At 34.8% G+C, this 17,511-nt stretch overlaps 1 protein-coding gene across 1 annotated transcript; it reads left to right on the top strand.

The window, feature by feature from the left end:
• Window positions 1–5,680: 5,680 nt before the first annotated feature.
• On the top strand, window positions 5,681–14,662 carry LOC117330312 (ras-related protein Rab-1B-like). Its single transcript, XM_033888501.1, has 4 exons — window positions 5,681–5,963; window positions 11,455–11,638; window positions 12,395–12,540; window positions 13,248–14,662. Exons 1-4 carry the CDS (start codon window positions 5,793–5,795, stop codon window positions 13,362–13,364), a joined length of 618 nt encoding a protein of 205 aa, XP_033744392.1. The 5' UTR covers window positions 5,681–5,792; the 3' UTR covers window positions 13,365–14,662.
• Window positions 14,663–17,511: the final 2,849 nt, after the last annotated feature.

Genomic DNA, 17,511 nt, shown 5'->3' with positions numbered 1-17,511 from the left:
CAAAATTGTGAATTTCATGACCCCGGGGTCTCCCGTTTGCCCCTGGGGAGGAGGTAAACTTTACTATAGTTTATACGGGGAAATCACATTTTTGACTATCATTTGTTGGATTTGTACTGGAATTCATTTTAACCTGATTAACATTATTAGCTTGGGATAACAGTTTGGTGGTATATATCCTGCTTTCTATTTTCTTTCACTCTACGCTTCTACACTTGGTAACACGCAGTGTGTTCACACTGAAGAATACAAACACATTCGTCATCAAATCTCAGCAAAACATAGGGAAATTACTTCATATTCAAAGTATTAACACATCTCCCTTGAAACGGTCGCGAAGATTATTAATGATACACGAAGTATCTGATCATAAAATGAAAATGAACACGATCTAATTGCAGCAGATGACAGTAGAGCAATTATGTCGTCCCGCATTAACCATACACGTTTCTGATTTGTCAAATATAACATAAAATGTCTAGGAATAACACTGAAAATTCTTTATAGATCTGTGTAATGACGGCCGCGGTCGCCGGATTATGAATAATATAGAACCCGAGCATAACCTTGAACTTGTCCACGTGTATAGGCTGCAATCGATATTGACATGCGCTCCAAATTACAACGAGAGACCATTGAAACATAGTTGTTTGACCGACCTTTGCAAAGTGAATACATGATATAGTATTCTCAAGAATAAGTAATCCTAAATGTTACAGGGGAATGATGTTTTGGTACATCTGTGCTTACGGTGCAGAACTATCTTCAACTGCTGAATGTGCGTGTTCCCTACTTGCGAAATTACCAAACTGGCTTTTTTATAGTTGGGATCTACGATATTACCTCAAAGAGGAATCATCTTTTTAATTTGTAAATATATGTGTATTTGAAAAACGTACGAACCTGTTGTAACCTTGAATATTATGCAATAAGGCGATTTTGTATGTTGAGAATAGGTAAATAAATATTATACCTACGAGCAAGAAGTAGCGGAAACTCGTCGTCAATTGTTCCTTAATTACGGTTATAACAGTAGGAAAAACAAGAAATCACAGAGATATCTTGGTGCGAGCCATCGAATGACCTTTATTTTTCTGTCAGACTGATCTTTTCTCCTTTTAATCTTAATCATTTGAAAACAAAGAGGAATCTGCTTTGCAAATCTTAAACATGCAGCAAATGGACCAAGGAGAACCTGTCAGCTAAATTTTCTTTTTGATCACTCTCAAAATGAGACATGCACAACTAGGTACCATGGGGAATATACAGGGGAAACTCGTGAAAAAATAGCGATAACAAACGACCAGTCTAAAAATTGAAGATGCTAAACTAGGGGGGAGAAAGAAAAGAAATATATTTGATTTTACATCGGATTTGAATGACATCAGAGCCTATTATAAATTATAACGAAATATATCCACATAGGCACACAAGTATTGGGTCAGTAGTAGGCCTAGTACCCAGTTAACAATCGAATATTTTACGTTTATTTTATTGTAAGTAGAAACCAACGTCATGCATGAATGAAAAAAAAAGTGGAAGCTGGCTTTAAACAATAAGCAAAAGTGTTAAACAAGTAAAAGTTGTCTCTAAACACTCAAGTAGAAATATTTAACTACTTAAGCAGAAGTTTGTTTGAAACTTCAGGTCGGTTAAAACCTTATGTTCATCATGACAATTTCAACCATTACACTGTACGGCCATCAAGACTGTGAAACCATTTCGTCCAGTTGGCTTTAAACACTTACCTCACTCTTGAATATATATCAACAATCATGTTGACATTATATTCATTTCTTTCTTGCTTTATTTCAAATATCACCTTTTAATCTATAACTAACACCTCCCTCCGTACTTTGGTTTATTTACAATCTAATTAAAATCTAGATGGTTGTTCTCACTACGTTACATGAACATCTATTCTACCATGTTTGCTATGCAACGCCAGTTTTGATTGGTTTAAAACCATGTACAGTGTATTATCTTCCAATAATACACGTTCGTGCCAATAATACACGCTCGTGAGTCAAGGCTGTTACAATTTTAGATATCTAATATTTACACACGATATGTAAGGTTACTATAGCCGAGTGGGCTAATGGGTTAGTCTTTCATTCAATTTTTATCACGACGCGAGTTCGAATCCTACGAGGCCCCTTCCTTTTTTTTTCTTTTCTTTCTTTTTTATCCCTTTTTTAATTTTCAAAATCAATGCCATATGATAGATGCTCTTGATCGTAGTACTGTAGTGTCTGTAAAGAAATGTATATTTCATCAACAAATAATGCAATACTCAAGAAATAAATTACAAGGTTTTCCCGGGGTTTCTTTGCTGTTTTTCTATTAGAAAGAGGTCGATCTCAGAACTAAACAGTACATGGTAGAATAGAAATAATCAACTTTGACTCGTGTATTGTTGCAGGATATGCAACTCGAACTCGGATATTTCGCAATTTTAATTAATAACTCAGGCCTGCGGCCTTCGTTATTAATTTAATTGCAAAATGTCCTCGTCCTCGTTGTATATCCTGCAACAATACACGAATCATCGTTAATTATTTCTTAAACAACATTCCATAAGGGGTCACGTCGGGGTGACCTTTGAGATGTGTGTATTTCACTGTCAATGGGAATTCTCAATTTGTCGATGTCCTCGAAGCAAACCATTTCGTCACAGCATGCATCTGAAGCAAACCATAACAACACAAATATGCATTCGACTAGCCTATTTCGTAGCATTTTTTGATCGGCGAGTTGCTCAATAGCGCCTTTGGACAATCTTTCCAGAGTCATTCTTAGTATACACTTGTTATATTGTATTTGTAAATCAGGATCACATTCGTATTGTGGAATTGATAGAATGTGGATTTTCAAACAACATGGAAATTCAAAAAGATATTTTTTTCGCACTATTAACTACGGTTACTTCTTTCCTATCTTTAGGAAAATCATCGTTCTCCAATTATTCGATTTTGTTCAAGCAAAGGCAAATGTTAGAGCAAATATTATGGCTATTGGCAATACATTTTATCGTTAAACACAAGACCAATACTTAGATGAAATATACTGAAGATATTCGGAATCTTTAACTTCCTTTAGAGTTTGATCTGCCGGCAGACTGATTATTTCGCTCGCGGTCATGTTTTCAAAAGAGAAAGAAATACCCTTCAGTACAAGTTGAGTTAAACTGTTTTTATACAGGGCATCCACCATGGCAAGCTTGTAAGACTAATAATAAAACTCGGACAACAGATCTGATTTGAATATGGCCGTTTATTATAGTAAACGACGGTTGTTAATTAATCAGTATTGACACAAAAGTCTTAGATGGGGATCCAATCCCGCCATCTCATGAACATAACATACATTGTAATCAATTTCAAGACATAAACTTGGGTATCCATCTTAGAAACTAAATCATATGTCCTACATCGGACATTATATACAGAACATATGGTAGAATTAACAAAAGTTATACCTCTTACTGAAAATAATACCTACATCTTATATAGAAAATACAAAACTTACAAATTGTACATCTAAATGTAGTAAAGTAACTCGTATCAGTTTAATAACATCAATAAAAAAGTTATAAGAACAGTAACTGTAATTATACCATTCAAACTTTGTATATAGACAAAAAACAATAAATATACACACTTTTAGTATTATATACATATCAATCATAAAAGGAGGCAAGAAAGGGGATGGAGGTGGGCAAAACCTTTGGTAAAAATATGGTCTAGAAATAGAAGATCAAAATAGGCAGATAACTTAAACAGATAAAAATTGACCTTGACCGTATTACGCACCTTGTTCTGCCATCTTGGATCTTCAGCCTCTGAGTGAAGGCAGCTACGTCATGCGCTTTTATAGCGTTCTAAATTTAGCAAAATATTAATGCGCAAAGTGATTAGCTTGACCATCTCACTCCTCCCTTTACTGCCTCTTTCAATAATTACTGTAAAGTTTCTAAATAAAAACAGGAATCCTATACAGAGTTCTGCCTGCATAAATAGCATTAAAACAGGTTTTAATTTGTATTTATACAGGGCATCCACCATGGCAAGCTTGTAAGACTAATAATAAAACTCGGACAACAGATCTGATTTGAATATGGCCGTTTATTATAGTAAACGACGGTTGTTAATTAATCAGTATTGACACAAAAGTCTTAGATGGGGATCCAATCCCGCCACAATGATTACTGTACACAAACAATTGAAACCTCGAGATTATGTGCAGTGTCACAGGAATCATCCCCCATCCGTTGTATTTATACAATGTCTTGTATGGAATTTCAATCTTACAGGAATCGTCAGTTATGGTTTGAGTCTGAAACATCAATTAAAACGTGACATTTTCATTTCGCGACATGAAGTCTGCTTCAGGGTTTCGTTGGTACAACTCCGCTTTTGGTAATGAGAACGTGTAATTACCTATATTTTTCTAGGTCTTAGATATCGTCGAGGAGGCAGACGACGCTTACCTTTCATGTCACGTTGTCTGTAATGTTAGGTGAACATTCTGAATGGCCCTACCAGCACAGACGAGCTCTGAAAGATTCTATTATAACATGTTGTTTACCCGGATGGCAGTGTGCGAGAGGTCATACTGTGGGAGGAAATCTTACGACGGCCGCCTTGTTACAAACTGATACGTCAGTTCTTACGTTATGGCTATACGTATTTAAGGTAGTGTAAATGCTTAATTGTCGATTGATACTAACATCATACCATAATATTATTTTACCATTTTGATTACTCTAGAGAACCTAGGCTGCAGTTAACCAGCTAAATATTACTATTTGAATGATATTTGTTATGCTTATGGACGATGTATTCTCCATATCTTGCGTGTTGTGAGAAATGGTGTAAAAGTGTTTGCAATAACTACACCATATAGTGATGTCTTTTGTGTATATTTATTAACTATTAAGTGTTACGGATCCCGTGCACTTATTAAATTGTTGATATCGATACAGTAAATGAGTTTAAAAGCATCAAACTTGCCGCGAGCTCGCATCTTCGTCTGCAATTATCGGACTTTTTAGTGTTTCCATATCTGTTACAGGTCACGTACGTGTCCCCCATTTCATTTAACGGTAAAGGAGTTTTAAAATATATTCTTTTATAATTCAATAGAATAAACTTTCGGATTAAATTCAATCTTGCTTGCACATGTGACAATTAAGCATTTGCACTAGCTTAAATATTTATAGCAATTCGATACAGCGGCATAATTATTTCTTAGAGAAAGAGTCTATTAATTAAAGGGGATTTTCACAGAACTTTTGTGATTAGTAAATTAGTTTAGATGAATTACCTTTTTAATATATTTTTATGTGATATGAAGTTATGTCACAAAAACCGGATTGTGTATTCAAATAATAAACCATCAGTTGTTTTTTGTGTTTTATATTCAAGTTTATTATTAATCTACTTTCAATGTTACAATGTCTTCGAAATAATAATTAACAAACTACAAATGAAGTTTGCAGAGATATACCCAATGTATATATAATATACGTGTGTGGATGATATTATAGAATGTCAATATACAAAAATAAATCAAAATATTTTGGAGAGAAGTCAGCATGAGTTATAATTATATATACGTACATGTACCGAACTTTGGAAATCCCGTAATACACATATCACAATACGATGACGCATATCTATAAATACCAATAGCATGGGAGACAACTCGCATTTGTTTACATCATAATATTAGATGTAGCTTCCGGATTCGTAACGTAAATATCACTGACGATAATTTCTTTTTGTTTTGTAATGGAGGATTGTGATTATCTGTATAAGATCATCCTAATCGGCGATATCAATGTGGGGAAGACCAGCATAGTGAAGAGGTTCCGTGATGACACATTCGAGACTACGTACAGAACCACCATAGGAGTTGACTTCGCCATTAAGACATTAGAAATAGACAACAAACAAGCTAAGGTAACCCAATGATCTCACATAAAGATATATTTCACCATTTCATATCTATGGTCTTCTTATATATAAGTCATTATACTTGACAAAGACCGGAAAAAGCGCCCCGTCAGATGATGTCTAAACCAGTGTAATCTTGTACATTTGTATATCAGAGTAAAACTGGGTCACATACAATAACATCAATACTTATCATCTGTATTTAGGCGAGTTAAATATATTCATATACATTTTATTTATCAAAAATCGTTTTACTTTACTTCACACTTCTCGTTGCGTTATTTAGTTACTAAGTATATATGCTTTTATTTACAAGTACATGTATATTTTACATTCAAAACGAAAGTACAATACATCTGTACATTTGTATGTGGTTACCTGACCATTCTTTACTTTAAACTTGCATACGAAAAATATCTGACATCTGACTTGGAGAGATTCAAAATGTTTATCAAATTGCTTTTAACATTATATTATACACTTCTAAAAACGAAAGTAAAATGTGACCAATTTGAATTTTCCCTATCAACTTACATTGCGTTTGAAATTATTATACACTTTTAAAAATGAAAGTAAATATGACTAATCTGAATTTTCCTATGCATATCGAAATCTGCCTTCACCTAACGCAATATTTCTTCATTAAAACATTTTTTGTTTTCCTAAAATTCACAGCTAAGGCAGCAGAATTTGTCTTAGATTTATCTACTCAATACATTTTAAATGGCCAATCAACTCTGTAAAGGCCTTTGGGGTCAATAAAGAAATGACGATTAAAAAATTAACAGTGACGTACATACATTATTATACGTCCCTGATAAACCGAACGAAACTATGGCAAGCAAAGTTGTCATTTATTAATACACGGAGCAACGTTGATCCAGGATTTTACCAAATTATATAAGATATCTTATATCTTATAAACTTTATAAGATATCTTTTATAATATATAAGATATCTCATAAAAGATATAAGATACCTTATAAAGAAAATCAAATAAGATACAGTATCTTATATATTTCATGAGATATCTTATACATTATATGAGATATCTTATATAGTATATAAGATATCTTATAAGGGAAAGTATATAAGACATGTTATATATTTCGATTATAAGATATCTTATAAAGAACGAGATTTGAATTTGAGATAATGAACTCTCCTTAACTCGATGAAGGAGTCGAGATGAAGTTGAATCTACATATACAATGGTTTGAAACATATTTATAATTGGCATATATTTATGTTTGCTCTAACACGACATTTGCTCCGTACCTAGCCGATCGTGGGCGCGACAGAGGGTTGATTGTGTATGATCCACGTGCCTTCAAACAAAACGGAAGTTACCTAATAGAGGAAGCAGTCATTCTCGAACTTTTAGGTTTTGCCGATCTCACGAGAGTCTCGTTCTTTATAAGATATCTTATTAACTGTTTTTAATAAAATATCTTATATAAGATATCTTATATCTTTTATGAGATATCTTATATACTTTATAAAATATCTCATAAAGAAAAATGATAAGATATCTTTTAAAATATATAAGATATCATATATTTTATGAGATATCTTATAAATTTTAAATAAGATATCTTATAAACATATAAGATACATGTATCTCATCAACATATAAGAAATCTTATATAATTTGGTAAAATACTTGATCAACATTGCTCCACGAATAAATGACAACTTGGCTTGCAAGACGAAACATAAAAATATGTTGATACACTCACGTCTAAAGTTTTCATGATTGCCTTTGAATAATAATCGTAGCTTCACAATACCATCAAACATCTGTTTAACTTATTTCCTGTCGGTAACATCTGTCGCCCTGATATGAATCTTAAACTGTAATTTTAGGACTGTTGTACCTATTGTTGTTGTCATTGTACTATTTTTGATATATAATAAAGTGGAAACCTGCCACTATGGTAAAACATCTTAATCCAAACGGCTCAGTGAGGGGGGACGTTCTCATTGTACATGTATATTTCCGTAATGTGTCGGACTAATCATTCCAAATAAGATACAGTACCTATATATGTATATGTGGAATTAATCAATTCTGATGGCTTGCGTTACTTTGCACGAGAATTTAAAGAACATGTTAAGAAATGTTAATGTCTTTGGCAGCTGACACATGCAGTTGTATTTATTCTGACATAGGAAACGTATTTTCGGTTGCTCGCCAAAATAGTTCTAATTCTGTTTATTTAATAGAGCCCATGTGTAAATAATGTTTGAAAGCAGGCAAATGTTTCTTTCGTTTTCTCATGGGTTTCGCACTCCTCTACTACACTTGGTAACACACAGTGTATTCTCACTGAAGAACACAGCCAAATCCGTCATCAAATCTACAACAAAACAGATAAAAATTAACGCACCTCTTGAAACTGTGACGAAGATTATTAATGATACACGAAGTATATGCTTATAAAATAAGAGGAAAAATGAACACAATCATTTTCATTAACCCTATCAGTTTCTGATTATAAAAAAAAAACCCATAAAATGCCGAGGAATAACACAATAGACAGTTCTTTATATATCTTTGTTATGACGCTCCGAGCTGGGCGATGTACACCCTCTGGGATATGATTAAAATAGAACCCAAGGGCAACATTGCACATGTTTAAGGCGGCCATCACTTGGCTTTGTGTTGCAAATCATCACGAGAGATTATTGAAATACAGTTGTCTGACCGACCCTGGACAAGAAAATACATGACATACAATTTAATTAGGATTCCCAAGGAAATTAATCTATAATGTTACAGGGGATTGTGGTTCTAGTTTTAGTACATATATACTGTCATTGTTCTTAGCTGGTAAATAGCCTTGCGGAATTATTTACGACTGTTGTGTGTCTCATTCTGGCGACGACACACAGCTGTGACTTTTGACAATTAGTTTAAACGCGTCGGATCTAAGACATTTTCTCACACAAGCATCGCCCTTTTAACTTATAACTATAAAATGTGCAATGAAAAAAAGGAATTTGTTTATTGAGAAGTGATTCTCGTTATGATATTGGGAAAAAGCGCCAACATTTCCTGAATTACGGTTATGACTGAAAAAGAAATGTAAGGTATTTTCTTCATTTCATTTATTCAACGCGAGAATCGTTTCTCTGAAAACTGGACATATTTTTCGTATTTTATCGTAGAGCCTTGATGACTTTAAACAGTTATACTTATATAAGGACGGCTTTTCCTGTTTGAGAACATTAGCGACAATGCGGAATAAGCACCCTACCCGGTCATATCATACTGACAACGGGTGATGTTTTTGAATTTTTAGCGATTTATGTCCTCGCAACAGCCAGGGTTATATGAGGACGGATGTCAAGAAGACACCTGGAGTAAGAAATCGGTAAAAAAAAAAGACAGCAGTGAAGAAAGATTAAAACCCTAAGTGTTGCGATGGGGACAAATTTATTTTGGTCTCTAAATGTCCCCTTAATATTACACAAGGAAGAAATCCCCAACTCTCCAGGGGACCTACATTTAGCGGGTTGACAACGAGTGAACCAGTCGTTCCTACTCGAGTGCAATTAAATATATACTAACTGCTATAGCTTACCATAGCTTAACTTCCAAATAACTTTTAAAAAAACATTGGGAGAGCCGTGAGTGACGTTTTATTTTCTAAACATGTTCAAAAATCTTTGTCATTAACAAACTTTATGACCGTACTTTTACATACCTTAACGGTGATTTTAAAACCCTATAATTTATATAGTGTAGTTGCACGTACATAGTTTAACGTTCTTCCAGTCGTACTTTAGAATAGTTTATATCTACATATACAAATGTGCTTACATACTTTCATCATTAGTCTTTGTAAACTATGGCCCTTATTTTACATTTTTTTCTGAGTTAGTTTAAGTGTAAGTGCTTAGTTGATAAAAAGGTTCGGTCCGTATCATTGATACAATATTAAAATATCGAAGACTGCATAAAATTGTTATTATTTATTGTTTTTAACATTTATTATTAAGTGTGACTCAGTCTTCTCCCAGGGGCGGAAGCTCAACCAAAGGCCAAAAATGAGGCAGTGTCAAAGGAGAAATTAGGAATAAAAAGTTGTTAAGAGGAAAGGAAAGATAAGATCCCAAGTTAAGTCGCCTCGTACGATCATGCAATGGGGACAACAGACATTACCCGTACAACAGTCTAAACGAATGTGTTTTAATATCTGAAAATACAGAAACGGGTTATGTAATCTTTCGTAACAAGAGTATGTAGCGAGGCTGAACAGTATGCCATATATACAATGTACAGTATATAGTATTATTACTATTTTGCATTGAATCAATATTTTCATCTCTTACTCTCACCTTTTGCTTCAAATTAAGTCATTGTTAAATGTTCTTGCAGTAAGAGGAATACCAATAATCAGGGGCCAATACAGCCGTCACAAACTCATTCAACATAACTTGATATCATATTACAAAGTCCGCCAAGTTTCAAAGGAATCAGTCGAAACATGAAGGACGTCGGGTCGAAAATCGAACGTTTGGAAATAAACGGTGCATGAATCAAAATACGCTTACTCATCCGAAACACCAGGTCTTATTTTATTTTGTTCGCATTTTGCCATCTTTTTATGGAAACAAGAAATACGGTTTCCTAATTTTGTGGTTATTTCCCTGCAATTTATCGCCAAAAAGTGTGGATATCATTGAAATGAATTGTTTGAAGTGTGTCAGATTATTAGGTTATATCACTATCATAACGGTTTATCACTGAATACACGAGATCGATTCCGAGTGCACAGGAACCAGCCTGGGAACATTGCATTGTCCACCTGCTTTAGACCTGTACCCATGTAACATTTCACATATTTAGGTTGCCTCCACGTTTTATCATCTGGTGCACTATATATAACCGTAGCTTGTTAATAATGTGATACTTTCTCTGGGGACATTTGTAATGTGATAATGATCGGTCTCCTTTGCCTGTAGATTAATTACTTGCGTGACATCTCCGACATTCAAACTTAAATGTAACATAATAATTGTTCAATGTCTGAAGGAAAGCCTCCGCAATTTGATGATATCTTGAGGTTTCTAAATTACATCTTCAAAAATAACTCTTTATAGAACTCACGATAACGAATGTATTAAATATGTCATTGTGAAATCGAAGTTGTTCGTTTTGAAAGATGATTGTTCTTGTTGTTTAATTAGTTTCATTTTTCATACAACGGATAAACAAACTTGTAATTAGTAAGCTGATGACAAGATCACGATTCTGGACACATTAGGATTCGTAATATGTTAATCTTTAGCATATCGCAAAGCATACTATAAATACTAAAACTGACAGCCATCTAGGTTCGTGAAGCTCGAGCTTTTGAACTCTTGTCACGTCACGATCTAATGCTACATCTTCTGGTATTTTTAGCAACATATTTCTTTTTGTTTTTTGTTTTTCCGTGTCTGTAATCCTATATCTTGTATCGTCATGTATACCTTGATATTTCAATAGCTCCAGATTTGGGATACGTCTGGTCAAGAGAGGTTTCGATCAATTACGACGAGCTACTTCCGAAATGCCCACGGGATTATGGTGGTGTATGACATTACGAACAAGGAGTCTCTTGAAGTGGCCGAGCGTTGGCTTAATGACGTGAAGAGAGTGTGTGGTGACACTCCCGTTAACTTACTTGTTGGTAAGTATTATCCTGAAGATTCAAGCTTGAATGTAGAATTCAACCATAAATATACAAATACTGCGCCAATCAGTCATAAAACTGTACATAACGACTGCTCTAGAAAGAAGACTCCCGCAAACCTGCATCCCCCCCCCCCCCCCCCCCCAAAAAAAAGAAGAATATTAAAGAAACATGAGGTCCAGTGGGCCTGTAGCGCTCACCTTGTTTATTTCAGCAAACCTCAAATAATGTTTATGTTCCATTTGCTAATAACTTTATTGTAATTATGTTATCTTTATGATATTATATCTCAACTGCCCCAGAAACAAAGTCAAGATTCAACATGATTGTATTTAAAGAAATTCCCTTGGGGTGGGGAAAGACCCCTGGGCCTATTTTTACATCAGGATTGTGTTCATCCCTTGATGCCAAGCAAGCCTATATATGATTATGGGGTATGGATCTGAATGGCTTCAAGGATAAAATAAAATAAATAAGTCTTCAAGGGCGGGGAAAGACCCCAGACCCCAGGTGGTGTCTGCCCCATTACTTGTATAAATCTTAATCCCAGCCTAATGGGGATGTTATCATTGAAATGATCAATGTCATACATTGCTTTATTCCAGAGAAGAAGTCATTAATATCAATATTGCCAAAAGGACCCAAAAGTCAATTGTTTACGGACGGACGACGGACGCCAGGGTATGGCATAAGCTCATTCAATGTTTTACCGTTCAGGCTTTAGGCTACTTTATTCGTGTTATTCTGTTTTAGGTAATAAATCAGACTTGAGCGACAGAAGACAGGTCACTATACAAGACGCCCAATCATTTGCTGCACAATATGGGATGATTGGACCTATAGAAACAAGTGCGAAGACTTCCGCCAATATCACTCCAGCATTTTACAGTATGGCACAGGTATAACAATACTGTATATACGAGTCCGAGAAATAGACCGAAACATAAACATTTACAGATGCACTTAAAAAATAAAACTTGTATGTGATTACATAACCTGGGTAATGTGTATCATAAATTGTTTACACACACTATAATTCAAAAGTAAACACAAATCCTTCATTTTGTAAAATTCGCTCTTTAAACATAGTTATAATTCGTCTAGCACTATACATTTACTGTGCATTTTACCTGTGAGGCAATCAATTCTATTTATATTGTATTTATTTATGGTCCATCGATTGATGGAGTCATTTAGAGAAAAACACCAATGTAAAAAGACGTTCACAAAACTAAAAACATGGTAGCAATTCCATGTCGATAATCAAACATTAATGAAGGAGAGACTTTGAATTAATGCAGATGTAGATAATATAATCAAATCTAAAGATAAATAAATGTTGACAATGTAAACATATTGCTATAATGCTATCAACATTCGAAATCTTAATTTCCATTTAATTTCAAAATATTTTATTGAATATTCCTCATGTACTATACAAGTTCCCCAAATGACCTCCATGGTTCATGTGGATTGTTCTTTAGTCGAGAAAATGTGCACATAATATTACTCTGCATTTTCATATCTACCTCTCATTTGAATAACACCTTTATTTTATAAGTATTCAGAAAAATGTTTGTGGTGAAATTTCAATTGTTAATTTTAGGAACTCGTGCAGGGGACTGGCGCTTCCTTCCACAATACATCTAACCAAGAAGACAGCATATTACTGCATCGGACTCCTCCCGAGCCCACGTGGTGGTCGTGCTGTGGGTACACGTGATAGATCTTGCCAATTATCATGATATCTGTGCCGATGACTTTTCGGAATGTGCCGATATCTTAGATATCAATATCATTATTATAATTACATAAATTCACACAATTAATGGCCCATAAGTGAGGTCAGGAGGGCCGAAATATTGAGAAAAATTGGCATAAAACATCAAACAAACGATATATAGAGATATAATGGTATACTTTAAATGGAATGTGACAATTGTTGCTCATAGTTTGTGGTACAGACCGACAGCTTTCATTGACCTGATCTGCGACTGACCGTTAGGGTTGCTACATTTATACCATATTTGAGGTATTCTGTTAAGATGTTCTTACACACTTACTTATATAATATATTGATATTACGAGTGGTCAGCCCAGGTGATAGTAGCAGTAGGCCTGAACAGTTACTAAATATGTGAGGCTGTGATTTACACGGTTCGACTTATTGTCCATATTTACACGACGTTGCTCTAGAGTTGCAAACTTGCCTATCCCATACGCCGACGATCAAATTCCCTGCATTCGTTGTAGCTTAAAGATTGTGTAGAATAGACGTCTTGTCCAATGCCGACACCAATACCCGAGGTGTTAATAATTTGAATCCGTATATCTACTGTAATGTTCATTCAAAGGAAACGTGGTGCTATACCTTAAACTAGAACTCAACATAACGTTTACATAACCTTAACTCGACATTCTCACAAGACCAAAAAAAAGACAGCTCAGTTTTACGTTCCCGATAAGAACGTCAGTACCCCGCTTAAACGATCCTAAACGCGGCACTTCTGTCCTCAAACATCAATTCGCCTAAAAAAATCAGTCCGTAAAATAAAACAGCAATACGTTTCCTATACGATCTTGAAATCGTAAAATACGGCAATACGCCTCATGGTTTGGTTTGGTCTATTTTGTACAGAAGTATGAAACTAAAAAACAATTGCCATCAACGCTTATAATTCATTTTTGAAAATATTTTTTTAATTTAAAACATGTTTTATGTACAATTTTACTGGTTTAATTGCGGTATTCTTTTTCTCACGTCAATTGTCGTATTGTGAGGTCACATTTTTCGCCCCATTCTCGGAATTATTTTCATAGTGGTATGAAAAAAAATCTCAACCAATCAGAAAGCTGCATTCTGCGTACAAACAATGGAAAATTAATTATATACCAAACACTTTTTTCTGATTTGACCAATCAAAACGCTTCTTACAAACGACAATGGTGAAAATTAGAAGCTTACTCGTATATATTGCTATAGAAATATAATAAACAATATCTTACAGTATTCAAAATATACTTAAGTCGTTTGGCTATTATTGTGATTTTTTTTTCGCTCGTGACGCGCACTCGTGAAAAATATCAAAGTATTGGTCACACTCGTGAAATTTAGCTGGTACTACTGAAGACACTTCAAGATATCCTCTATATAATCCAATGAAAGTCACTACCGAAAAATACAATATCAGTGACCCTCCCCTGGCCGAAACATAACCGTCTATACAAAACGTGATTTTTGTTCCAGCATAGCGCTCAGCATCTCCGGAATTATACAACTGGTTCGCCGTTGTGAATATGATGATACCGACGGGGTGTCTTGTGAAGCAGGCTTCAGTGAAGTAGCACTATGAAGTCGGCGTCAGTTCCTTGCTATCACTAGAAGACGAATATAAACATATCGCAGCCGCCAAAAAACACTCGCACGCACCACATGCATGCATCTCGAACACTGGGAGATCGTTCTTGTATGACCATAGTTGTTAATATGTTAAATAATACAAATATTACAAAATATAACAAACCCAGAACAATTTCAAACACGACACTATCGTAAAATACGACCAAATCGTGACATGAAATAATAGTTCTATCTAGTAGCTTTTGTTTCGTTTGTTAATCAGATTCAAGTCTTCTTCTTTTCCGATGATAATGGGTGCTTCAGTAATATATATAATGAGGGTTCGTTTGGTTTGATTTGTTTTACGTCCTTTCAACAGCTAAGGTCATTTAAGGACGGCCTCCCATGCGTGCAATATGCATGGTATATGTTTGTGTGAAGTCTCTTTGTGATAGGCCGGAACGTTTGCCGATTAATAGTGCTACCTCACTAACGCATACTGCCTAAGACACCCAGCAGGACAACCCACCCGGTCACATTATACTGACAACGGGCGATATAATGAGGGTAAAGATTATAAATCATGTAATATTGAAGTATGCTAGATATTAGCTAGATATAGTTTAACACGATGCCATATTTGGATTGATTTAAACGGCGATAGTATTAATCTCTCACATTGTAGAACATTGAAGCTTAAATGCACACGTCACTTCAGTATACTATAAAATGGCGGTTTAGATGGATATTTATATGTATTCGAAAAATATTCTTGATTCAGATTCATTCCAGATATTACGGATCGCATGTCTGTTGTACACGTATTCTTTATTTAAAATGTTTACCTATTACATGTATGATGTTATAATACATGCAACGGCAACGTACAATTTCATGTAACAGTACTTCGCTTATCACCGATAATTTCTGTATTATCTATGATTCTCTTAAGGGTAATCTATATAGGAGAATAATGTTGAATTTCAAACACGGATAAATATCTGAACATTTGCACAAAAATAGCCATGTAAAATACAAACAAAAATGTTTGCTTGGGACATGTAGCTTTTTTGTGGTAAGATGAAGCATGGTATAATTCTAAGTCACACAAATATTTTGATGATGATGGGCTTAAACGTTTGGTTTGGTTTGGTTTATTTTGTTTAACGTCCTATTAACAGCTAAGGTCATTTAAAGACGGTCTCCCGTGCGTTGGACATACATGCAGGTGGTGAGTGCGTATGTGTGTTTTGGGAGGCTGCGGTATGTTCATGTTAAGTCTCCTTGTGATTGGCCGGAACTTTTGCCGATTTATAGTGCTACATCACTGAAGCATACTGCCGAAGACACCCAGCAGGACACCCCGCCCGATCACATTATACTGACAATTGGCGAACCAGTCTTCCCACTCCAAATATGCTGAGCGCTAAGTAGGAGTAGCAACTACCATTTTAAAGACTCTGGTATGTCTTGGCCAGGGGACAGAACCAAAAGCCTTCCTCAAAGGGGCGAACGCTCAACTAAAGGCCAAAAGTGAGGCATTGTCAAGGGAGACATTAGGAAGAAGAAAGTTGTTAAGAAAGGGTGGTAGATTAGAACTGTTTATCCGCTTTTAAAATTAATGCAAGATGTTACTTTATATGCCATCTTTGTACTAATAAGCGTCATCATAATTATATGACACTTTCTTTGGGATCTTTTTTTTTATTTGGGGGTAATAATGATATATTCATACAGCATGTTTTTCATGCCATACTGAAAAAAAGTTTTGGGGCATCTTTATTTAGCCTATCCCGTGAAAAATGGCGCTAAAGCTATGGCCATCAACAATCTTTTTCAGAAAAAAAATATCAAAACCAAGGCATGTAAAGGCATTTTAATGATAAAATTGGTGTCTTCATATCATTTTCTTGGTTAAGAACTAGAAAATACATTCATGACTGGTTGCTAGGTTCACAGTTCGGTTTAGTTTTGGTTAACGTCCTATCGACAGCTAAGGTCATTAAAGGACGCCCACTGCTTTGTCTGTCTTATTAACTGAAAATTAGAATAAATATATTGTAAGGCTAATTTTCTTATAATATGATGTCGACGAAGACAGAGTCTGCTGGGAGTGTTTGGTCCGTTCAGCAAACATAACAAAACACAATATTAGTGGTTTTAAAGGTATTCTTTCACTTCATTTCATAAATTGAAAACAAAATTAGGATACTGATCTTCATATGATCATTGCACTGCTCTGAACGGCCCATCAACACAGAAAAGGGCCATTAGAGCCCGTAAGTGGTTGGTAATGTAGATAAAAAGAAAACAAAAGGATAAAAGACAGATGTTGACGTACTTGAACAAGATCCATAAAGTCAGACAGACAAAAAATGTATCATTCCGGTAATTTTGCAGATACTGATTTTAGAGAAACATCATTTTATCCCATTGTTATGAAATGTGAATGAGGATACGCTTATTCAGTTCCTTTCTTTGTTGTGCTATGATTAACGAATACGACACCAAATTGTTGATGACGTCCAAA

The sequence above is a fragment of the Pecten maximus genome, chromosome 7, assembly GCF_902652985.1.
Source record: "Pecten maximus chromosome 7, xPecMax1.1, whole genome shotgun sequence".
NCBI classification, from domain to species: domain Eukaryota; kingdom Metazoa; phylum Mollusca; class Bivalvia; order Pectinida; family Pectinidae; genus Pecten; species Pecten maximus.
Note: the sequence above shows the minus strand (reverse complement) of the source record. Positions and strands in the feature narration are given on the sequence as shown.